Source organism: Rhinopithecus bieti, unplaced genomic scaffold (genome assembly GCF_001698545.2).
Source record: "Rhinopithecus bieti isolate Rb0 unplaced genomic scaffold, ASM169854v2 scaffold_52099, whole genome shotgun sequence".
NCBI classification, from domain to species: Eukaryota; Metazoa; Chordata; class Mammalia; order Primates; family Cercopithecidae; genus Rhinopithecus; species Rhinopithecus bieti.
The window spans coordinates 1,063,594-1,074,898 of NW_016820939.1; the positions used below are offsets into that span (position 1 = coordinate 1,063,594).

An 11,305-nucleotide genomic window follows, 5' to 3' on the forward strand; every position below is an offset into this window, starting at 1 on the left:
AAAAAAAGTTGAATTCTCTATACTTAAACAAAGAGCTGTTTGTGATAAGTTGGTAAGTTAAAAAAGCAAGTTACAGAACATAATGTATGGTATGAACCTACTGATGTGACCCATGCAATAAGAATATAACGTATTTGTCGTGCATATGCATCAGAAAAAGACTGGAAGATTGTGCATTGACGGCGTGACCTCTGGGAAATGGGATTGCTGGGGGTAAGCTTCTATCTTTTACTTTCCATGTTTCTCTTTTGAATTTTTGTAACCATACTTTAAAAATAATACATTTTACTCATAAATTTATTGATTATAAGGCAAGAAATTAAAAGAATATTATGAACAAAAATTATTGCCAGTGACTAAGAAAAAAAAATTGAAACAATAGCACTATGCTCAATGTCACAATAGAAAGGACTCAGTAAGTTTCAGTTGATAAACCAGCATTCCTGCTGTCAAAGAAATCAGAGTTGAGAAAACCCCTGGATTCATTTAATATCTGCCAGATCTAGCTATTACTATCCACACCCTTGGTTCTTGAAGGACACTCACAGAGACAGAGATTAGAAGTCAAACATTTTATTTTATAATTACAAGAGGTTACTTTTTTAAAGCATAATGACATATTTATTTTCAGTGAATTGTTTTTGTTAGTGACTTTTAACAAATCATTTGTTTTTAATAAAAACAAGAGGATAGTCCATGCAAAAGCATTCTATAATACATGTGAAAAACACACAGAACAAGATTAGTCTTGATGTAGTGGGAGTCAGATTATTCTTTCTGTTAAAAAAAAAAAAGACTGGGGCGGTGGCTCATGCCTGTAATCCTAGTACTTTGGGAGGGCGAGGAGGGTGGATCACGAGGTCAGGAGATCGAGACTATCTTGGCTAACATGGTGAAACCCTGTCTCTACGAAAAATACAAAAAATTAGCCAGGCGTGGTGGCGGGCGCCTGTAGTCTCAGCAACTGGGGAGGTTGGGGCAGGAGAATGGCATGAACCCAGGAGGCGGAGCTTGCAGTGAGCTGAGATCGGGCCACTGCACTCCAGCCTGGGAGACAGAGCGAGACTCCACCTCAAAACAAACAAACAAACAAAAAACAACAAAAAACAAAAAAACCTTTCTTTCTTCCCTTCCTTCTCTTGGATCCATTGTTAGTTATGTAATAGCCAGTACAGTTCCTTTTCCTGTGTTAGCTTTAATTTTTGAGCCTAAAATTGTCTAAACAGCTCTGGGACCAAGGATATATGTAAGCATAAACTACAAAGAAAGAGGTTATCATGGGACTAGAACTTAAAATTCTCAGATTTAAAATACAGTTGGTCACCCTTCGTAATGTATCTTATAAGATTATAAAAAGGGAGGAAATATAGAGGGTCCACACTTAAGAGTTATACAGAAGACAGAATCAAGTAATAAAGTCCAGAATAGAGTTGCACCGTTTCGGGCTGATGAAAAAGGAAGAGGCTAGGGAAATCTTTCAAATGCTGAATCTTAAAGTCTGTCCAGGTTGAGATAAAGCTGCCTGCTGAAGCTTGATCTCTTAGCTGTGCACTCATTCTGTATTATTGTTGATATTCTGTGGCGTGGCTACAGATTGGAATGCTGCTTGAACAGTCTTAAACCTTCCCTGTGTAAATAAGTCATCTTTATATTTACTCTTAGTGAGGTAGCTTTTGTCCACCTTTAAATGGAAAAATAAAATATCTTAAAGAAAACCTTTTAAGTATGTTTATGTAAGCACAGAAGTTTTAAGAGGCATGAAAGGAAAACAGACCTATTAAAAACTACGTTAATATTCTTGAGAAACAGGAAGACAGGTAATTATCTTGATCTTTTCACTGCTGCTAGTGCTAAACCAATGTTTTTAATAGTAACAAGACTGAAAAAATGTGAAGTAAAGCTTTGCAGCATTGATTCTAAACTATTCATATCATTATCATGCATACAACTCTGGCTGGAGCTTATTTATTCATTTCATTTTGATTTTGTTGCCAACCACTGCTTCAAATTGAATATTCTGCATACGATTTAAAAACGCTGAGGCGCGTTCAGGAAGAAACCTGTACAAAAAAGAAAAAAAAAAAGGAAAATTTTCAGTTTAAAATATTTGACAACAGAGTTCTTTTTTTGGTCATTTAGAATACACTGAGAGTTATCTGGTTTGTGTTTAATTTTCCTCCATTCTTCTTTACTTCCTTTGCAACCACCTCTCTCTTACGTGTGCATCTTTCTTTTCTTTTCTTTTTTTTTTTTTGACATAACTTCATAGTGGACTTCATTAGGAAAAGTGTAAAAACATTCAAATTCATAAAATTTAAATGAGACAGTAAAATTATGCCTTGTGGCTATAGTAATTGCCATAATAATCACAAGTAAGGTAAAGTCTAAATTACTGCCTAAACACGGAGGTTGCAAGATCATGCCATTGCACTCCAGCTGGGTGACAAGAATGAAACTCTATCTCAAAAAAAATAAAAAGTAAAAAAATAAATTATTGCCTAAACAAACACTATTTTGTCAAGCTTCTGCTGCAAGCCCAAGGCAGAAAACATTGCAATTATTAGAAGTCAGCCCAATTATGAATCTGCATTTGAAGCTGGAAGAAAAGGAAAAAAAGTGTGTTCTGATTACAGCATCAAGACATTCTAGCCTGCAAAAAAGTAACTTTATTAACGTCTTGCAGCAGAATACATTAGTAATTGTAACCATGCATTAAAATTCTCATTTCATGTCAAAAAGAGAGTAATCGGTTTTCTTCATGATGTATGTTTTACTGAATTTCATATGGTTTGTCCCTCTGAAAATGTTTTTGGGAACATTCCTTCTCCAGGGAGTGCATCCTAAGATACGCTTACCTTGGGTCATCTTTGGTCATTTTAAATCAATCTGTCTGAACCTATGTGTGCACCTTTGTAATATTCATAGTTCAAATTGTATGCAAATATAAATAAAGCACTGATACATACCACTCTTCTCACTCTCTTATCTGATATGAGTAAAGATCTAAAATGAAGGTCTGAGCTCATTGTTTAAACTGCTGATTAATCTTGATGCTAAAATCTCACCAAGAGACACCACCAGAATCCATTCCATCCAAGCCTTCACCTCTCCTTTACTATTTACTGAGTATCTATTATGCACTCTATAATAAGGTGAACTAAAGTACTTAAAAAACAGCTATTGTCTTTGAGGAACTTATTGTTTAGCTGAGAGGCTAAAATGGTCATCTTAAAACAATTATTGAAAAATATCAGCCATCTAGAATTAAGGGCTATAACTGGAAGGAGGATTCACATGGGCTCAGATAGTGGAGAAAAGCTTCAAAAGGACAGCCGATGTCCAGGAATGCATAAGAGATGACTAGGCAGATGAAAGGAAGAGAGTGGCCTGCCCAGTGGCTCACACCTGTAACCCAGCACTTTGGGAGGCAGAGGTGGGCAGATCATGAGGTCAGGAGTTCGAGACCAGCTTGACCAACATGGTGAAACCCTGACTCTACTAAAAATACAAAAAAATTAGCCAGGGTGGTGGCACATGCCTGTAATCCCAGCTATTTAGGAGGCTGAGGCAGGAGAATCTCTTGAACTCAGGAGGTGGAGGTTGCAGTGAGCCGAGATCAAGCCACTGCACTCCAGCCTGGGCAACAGAGCAAGACTCCATCTGAAAAAAGAAGAAAAAAAAAAAGGAAGAGAGTATGTGAATGTAAAGAGGCAGATATAACATATTCTGCAAAGAAAGTCATATTGAAAATCACTTTGGTATTGTTGACTAATGCAAGATTTACTTCCTTGTTTTGGGGGTAGGTGGGTGAAAGATGGGGGAATGAGCAAACGGGCAGGGAAGATCTGGCTGAAAGAAGGACAAGGATAAGAAGAGAGCTCATGTGGGCCTTTTACCCTCACAAAGAAACCTTCATGCTAGTAATTGCATCTGCTCATAAAATGTTGTCTCTCTGTAAAAGGAATTGAATGCAAAGAAAATTAACAATACATACCTGTTGCCTAGTTACAAACCACCATGACAGCTTCAAAGGATACAAAAGACTTTGAGACTGTTGTTTATTTTACTGGGATACTATTCTCCAACTCAGGCAGAATAATTGTTTTTATCACCATGGTCATATGCATGTATATGCATGTACATATGCATGTAATTTTCAATATTAATATGACTTGCTTTGGGCCCCAAGAGAGTAGGTGTTCCATGAAACTCACTTCCTACAGTGCTTAGTACCAAGACACTAATTTAGTCAACTGTTTTTTTTTTTTTCTTTTTTTTTTAAATTTATTTTTCCAAGACAGAGTCTTCTGTCGCCCAGGCTGGAGTGCAGTGGCATGATCTCGGCTCACTTCAACCTCTGCCTCCCGGATTCAAGCAATTCTCCTGCGAGTGCCTGGTATTACAAGCACAGGCCACCATGCCTACTAATTTTTGTATTTTTAGTAGAGCTGGGGTTTCACCATGTTGGCCAGGCTGGTCTCGAACTCCTGACTTCAAGTGATCTGCCTGCCGTGGCCTCCCAAAGTGCTGGGATTACAGGCATGAGACACCACACCCGGCCTAGTCAACTCTTGAGATGATGTTGCTTGGGGGTCAAGGTTCTCCTTATGTTATCTCAAGTCAGTCTATTTAAGCTAAAACAAAATACTGAAATTGATACACCAATGCAGTTTGTACCCTGTTCTCAAATTGTTCTATTTCAAGTTTGTTCATAATTTATATGGATTTGTTTCAAAAAGGTCCAAGGGCTTATGAAGTTAGTATAGTTATCTTCTCACTGATACAATTTCTATTTATAAACTGCTCCTCAGAAGAAAGCTGAGAGAGTATATCCTCCGGGAAATTGTTGCTGTTGCTATTTCATATAAATTCTGTTCTCTAAGATTTTAACATTTGACGTCTATACCTTTTCAGTGACAGGAGCTTTGTTTCTATTATATTGTTTTATTCTTATGGCATCCTTATAAAGAAGATATCACCATATTCATTTGGCCAGGTGCAGTGGCTCATGCCTGTAATCCCAGCACTTTAGGAGGCTGAGGCATGCAGATCACGAGGTCAGGAGATCAAGACTATCCCAGCTAATGGGGTGAAACCCCATCTCTACTAAAAAAATTAAAAAAAAAAAAAATTAGCTGGGCATGATGGCAGGTGCCTGTAGTCCCAGCTACTCGGGAGGCTGAGGCAGGAGGATGGCATGAATCCGGGAGGCAGAGATTGCAGTGAGCCAAGATCTTGCCACTGCACTCCAGCCTGGGCAACAGAGCAAGACTCTGTTTCAAAAAAATAAATAAACAAAAATAATAAATAAATAAATAAATAAATAAATAAATAAACGACATTCTAAAGACATTAAAAGGATAATAAGGGAATGTTATGTACAAATTTATGCCAAAGAAATTATACAACTTAGATGAAATGGACAAATTCCTTGAAAGACATACATTACCAAGAATTAATAAGTAAATTGAATTGCCATGTAGCTATTAAAGAAATTAAATTTGTAATTAAAAGCGTTCCCAAAAGAAAATTAGAGGCTCAGGAATCTACCAAAAAAAAAAAAAAAAAAAAAACTTATTGAGTTTAGCAAACAAAAGTTTAGCAATTTAGCAAGGTTGCAAAATATGAGATCAAATTACAAAAATCCAATATATACTGACAACAAACAATGATAAATATAAATTTTTTTAAAAATGCCATTTGCATTAGCATCAAAAACTGTGAAATAGGGCTGGGCACGATGGCTCATGCCTGTAATTCCAGCACTTTGGGAGGCTGAGGCAGGTGGATCACATGAGGTCAGGAGTTCGAGACCAGCCTGGCCAACATGGTGAAACCCCATCTCTACTACAAATTCAAAAAATTAGTTGGGCGAGAGGACAGGTGCCTGTAATCCCAGCTACTTGGGAGGCTGAGGCAGGAGAATCGCTTGAAGCCAGGCGGCCTAAGTTGCAGTGAGCCGAGATCACACCACTGCACTCCAGCTTGGGCAACAAGGGCGAAACTCTGTCTCAAAAAAAAAAAAAAAGAACTCATGAAATACTTTGGAATAAATCTGATAAAATATGTGCAAGACTTTAACACCAAAAACTACAAAATACAATTTAAAGATTTAAAGATTTTGAAGAAGATTTAAAAAATAGATATTATATTATTGGATTCGAAAACTCAATATTGTTGATATGTCAATTCTCCCCAATTGATCTATAGATTCAGTGCAATCCCAACCAAACTTCCAGTAGGCTTTTAAAAATGGAGTCTTTATTATTAACTACTTCACTATATTGCATTCTTTTTAAACTGTGTTTCCTTTAGTTAGAATAGTCTTCAGCAAAGTTTGGGCAGAGACAGTAGATTTGGTAGAGAAAATGAATCATTCTCTTTTTATAGACTGGGTAGGAAAAGAACAGAGGAAACTTAACTGTTCTCCCCAGGGGTGGAGAGTTTCCATGCCAATTTTCACAACTGAAAGATTCTCCATAATAATAGCTCTACTGGGGCAGGCGCGGTGGCTCATGCCTATAATCCCAGCACTTTGGGAGGCCGAGACAGGAGGATAACTTGAGGTCAGGAGTTGGAGCCCAGCCTGGCCAACACGGGGAAACCCCATCTTTATCAAAAAATACAAAAATTAGCTGGGTGTGGTGTGGTAGCACACACCTGTAGTCCCAGTTACATGGGGATCTGAGGCACGAGAATTGCTTGAACCCAGGAGGTGGAGGTTGCAGTGAGCCAAGATCGTGCCACTGCAATCCAGTCAGGGTGACAGGATAAGACTCTGTCTCAAAAAAAAAAAAAAAAAAGCTCTATTGGTGTTTTAGTATTTAGGTGTTCTGTGCTGTACTTACTTCTGTAGTATCAGAAAGATATTGATATATGATGGAACAAAAATCATTTTCTTATTGGTAAGTATTCCATCTATCAGACTTCTTACAACTTCATCTGTCTCCAGTACAGGCCATAATCTGTGATTAAAAGAGGAAAAGTTTATTTTATTTTCTAAAATTTTAATTTCATAAGTAAATGATGGTAGGAAAATTATCCTATATTTTTACTAAATTTAGAATGAAGATTTAAAATATTCCAGGATTTCCTGCATTAATGCCACCCTACCCACTTCCTCCGCATCCCATGTTGATGTTTTGTTATCAGAAACTTATACTTTCATATCCAGTAGGTGTGTTTCATAGCTCACTTAGTCAAAATATCAAAATGGTGGAGAGGCATTAGATGGTAAGGAGTAGAGGAGCCATGCAAGAAAGAGGAATGGCTAGGATTAATCATGGGACAGGAAGGAAAGATCTGACATCTCAAAGCCTGTTGGATGCAAGGAGAAAATTCTATAGCTAAGTATACTTTCTTTCTTGCGGAGGTATTCCATAAAGCTGGATTGTTTTAAGGTCATCATTTTGTCAGAGGCGTTTAAATCAGAGCAACTCCATCTTGAATAGGGCCTGGGTAAAAGAAGGCTGACACCTACTGGGCTTCATTCCCAGGAAGCTAAAGCATTCTTTGTCACAGGATGATATAGGAGGTTGGCACAAGATTCAGGTCATAAAGACCTTGCTGATAAAATAGGGTGCAGTAAAGAAGCCGGTCAAAACCCACCAAAACCAAGATAGTGATGAAAGTGACCTCTGGTTGTCCTCACTGCTCATTATAAGCTAACTATAATACATTAATTAGCATGCTAAGAGACACTTCTATCAGCACTGTAACAGTTTACAAATACCATGGCAATGGCAGGAAGTTACCCGATATGGTCTAAAAAGGGGAGGAAATCTCAGTTCTGGGAATTGCTCACCCCTTTCCCAGAAAACTCATGAATAATCCACCCCTTGTTTAGCATATCAAGAAGTAACTAAATATCCTTGGTGGAGCAGCCCCAGCTGTTCTTCTCCGTGGAGTAGCCATTCTCTACTCCTTTACTTTCCTAATAAGCTTACTTTTGCTTTGCACTGTGGCCTTGCCCCAAATTGTTTCTTGGGAGAAATCTAAGAACCCTCTCTTGGGGTCTGGATTGGGACTCCTTTCTGGTAAGAATTTCATATTTGAGATTCACCTCTGACTTGCCTATCCTGCAGTTTAATGAGAATTTAAGAGGTGCCCAAGGAGTATGACAACTGGAGGTGTAACCTTCCTTATACTGAAGGCTGTGTACATGTATTCTTGAAAAACATTCATAAACATAGGCTTAGTGAAGAATTGCCTGTTAGTGCAAGATGATGACAGAAAATTAAAACATAAATGGATTTAAAATGTTATATTCAAATTAAGATGTCTAGGCGTGGACTGAACAGCCAGTGAATGTAAAGGCTGGACGAGGAGTTAGCGAACCAATGAATGTTAAAACTCCATTCCCTGGGATGATCTGTGGTTTACTGCAGATTAGTATGTGATTCACTTCTCCACTGCATTGAATAGCAAAGCCAACAGAGAGTAATACAAGTCAATACATTTCTAAATTACTCTGTTCTGCCCTTTCTCTCCCTGATATCATCTATATGGATCCAACAACCCAGCTTAGGAGCCAAGTGTGACATTACATATCAATGCCTTAGCCCTGACTAAGGAAATTCACAATCCAGCAACCTCTATAAAATCAATCCCAAATCTTCAGCACTGCCTGTGTCTGCCCCTAAATTAGCCCCCAGGAACCTTATACCCAGAGTTCCATTATCTTTACTCTTCTCTTCTATTATGCTTTCCCCAAGAGTGGCAGGATACCCTTAGGAAAGCTCATGGCACGCTAAGCCTGAAAGCCTACCAAGAGGGTTTTTATTGGGCCCAATTCCTTGTCTAAGAAAACAGTCAGGAGTTGCAACAGTACTATAGTATTTACTTACATATTGCATACTTATTAAGTACTGTGAGAAGCCACGTTTGCTCACTTCTGCTTGTCAGCATAATTTCACAAAGTCCCTGACTCTGTGACAATGTGGAGCTCTCTGGAAAGATGCTTTGAAGACAATACAGGATAGAGCACATGGCCCCCAGTACTAGAGCAGTCCAACTGAACCTCTCTAAAGGGCTGCTCTCAGGCTATAGGCCTCCTTCTGTAGTCTTCAGTAAGGCTTCTAAATAAAATCAACACTTTTAATTCTTTAAAAACTTATTTTTTGGGCCGGTCGTGGTGGCTCACGCCTGTAATCCCAGCATTTTAGGAGACCGAGGCAGGCAGATAACCTGAGGTCAGGAGTTCGAGACCAGCCTGGCCAACATGGCAAAACTCTGTCTCTACTAAAAATACAAAAATTAGCCAGGTGTGGTTGTGGGCACCTGTAATCCCAAATACTCAGGAGGCTGAGGAAGGAGAATCGCTTGAACCCGGAAGGCAGAGGTTGCGGTGAGCCGAGATTGAGCCACTGCACTCCAGCCTGGGTGACAGAGTGAGACTCTGTCTCAAAAAAAAAAAAAAAAACAAAACAAAACTTATTTTTTTTCTTTAATCAACAGTACCTATGGTCTAACACCATGAAGGACTCCAGTGGCAGGGAGTGACTCCAGCTGCAGAGACCACACAGCTAACTCAGGCTGTAAGAGTCAGTATCCTCAAACGAGGCGGCACTCAATAGAGAATTGTTTAGTTCATTTGAATGAATGTGTTTAGGACTAATTCCCTTCCAGTAAAAAATTGGTTTTGAATCATTAAGCTTAGTATATTTTGTTAATCTGCAGCAGAATATATACCAGGATTAGAAAAATTTGTTAAACAGATGGCTTAATTTTCAGGCCTTATCCACACCCTCCTGCTTTTTTCTTCTCCTTTCAGGACTACTTTTTTCTCTCTTGTGGTCTCAAATCCTCTCACCAGAGACAAGAGTTCTTGCAGAAATTCACCTTGACTAAGGAGCTAGAGACTCAATTTATTTGCTGGTCCTTGGAACATTTGCATTTTAAAGACAGGGTGGTAACAGTGATCAAATGTATATAGAGATTGTGTGTGTGTGTGTGTGTGTGTGTGTGTGTGTGTGTGTGTATTTAGAGACAGAGGTCTCACTATGTTGCCCAAGTTGGAGTGCAATGGCTATTCACAGGTGCAATCATAGTGCACTACAGCCTCAAACTCCTGCCTTCCTCTCGCCTTAGCTTCCCTGGTCTCTAGGACTACAAGCTTGCCCTCTGATAATATTGAATATATCAAAGTTTTCCAAACCTGCCTCTGTTCTCATCTGGTATGCTTGTAAGACAAAACAAAACAAAACTCCTAATTCTTGGAATTAATCCTAGTCTACTGGATCAGAATTTCCTTAGAAATTCCTAAGGACGAGCCTATGAACTTTATTTTTTAAGTAAGCACAAGCAATAATTCTTAGGATGAGACAAGTTTGGAAAATGTTTGGGTGCCTTATGTTAACATTGTGGCCAGTGCTGTGGAAGACATAAAAGAGGCATAAGTACCCATACCTTTCTATGCTCTGTTTGAAGAGGATGAACCACTAATGGAAAGGGGAAATGTCATGTATCATTGATTTTGTGGGTGCGGTGTCCAGGAGAGGAGACTCTCGCCATTCCCTTAAGCACACCTCTCCAGCCCCCCTTGCCCCATTCCCACTTCCCACTTACTCTTGGCACCTGAGTGTGTGTTAAGCTTTTTCCCAGACACAAATAAATATCCCAGTTCATTGGTAGCTGATAATTCCTGCTAGTCCCTAATGTTTTTCCCCTTTATTCCTTTAATTTCAGGATAATAATATTAATAAGAAAAAATTTTTTTCTGTTTCTTTTTTTTTCTATTAGTTGGCCTGCATAAACATTTCTCATTAGTTTTCATATCAATTTATCATACCACAGTCTCATTCTAACTTGATTTTGACCTTACCTTGTGCTTGGATTTTGGTGAACCCAGTATTCACAAAACTGGGCAGAGACATGAGGTTTTGATACCAGTTTTTCCCAAAGCTTGAAGTTCTGATGTCAGACCTCTGTGAAAGCCAACAGCAGCAAATTTGCTGGAACTGTAAGAGAATTATTAAGCATTGTTAGCTAAGGGAGAGTGAAACCAATCCTCAGTTTTCTGTGAGAAGGCGGTATCATTTGACTTAAGAACAAGTAGATCCTGGCTAACATGGTGAAACCCCGCTTCTGCTAAAAATACAAAAATAAATTAGCCAGGCGTGGTGGCGGGCTCCTGTAATCCCAGCTACTCCGGGGGCTGAGGCAGGGGAATGGCAGGAACCTGGGAGGCGGAGCTTGCAGTGAGCGGAGATCGCGCCACTGCACTGCACTCCAGCCTGGGCGACAGAGTGAGACTCCATCTCAAAAAAAAAAAAAAAAAAAAAAAAAAAAAAAAGAAAGTTATTCA

The 11,305-nt window shown here is 38.8% G+C and overlaps 1 protein-coding gene across 1 annotated transcript in view; it reads right to left on the minus strand.

Annotated features, from left to right (window-relative positions):
* Positions 1–1,117: 1,117 nt before the first annotated feature.
* The window catches only part of HSD17B13 (hydroxysteroid 17-beta dehydrogenase 13), a 21,557-nt gene continuing 11,369 nt past the window's right edge, over positions 1,118–11,305 (minus strand). The window contains 5 exon segments of the mRNA XM_017860054.1: positions 1,118–2,060; positions 6,849–6,965; positions 10,823–10,838; positions 10,841–10,861; positions 10,864–10,958. Coding sequence (XP_017715543.1) covers positions 1,970–2,060; positions 6,849–6,965; positions 10,823–10,838; positions 10,841–10,861; positions 10,864–10,958 — 340 coding nt within the window. The 3' untranslated portion in view covers positions 1,118–1,969.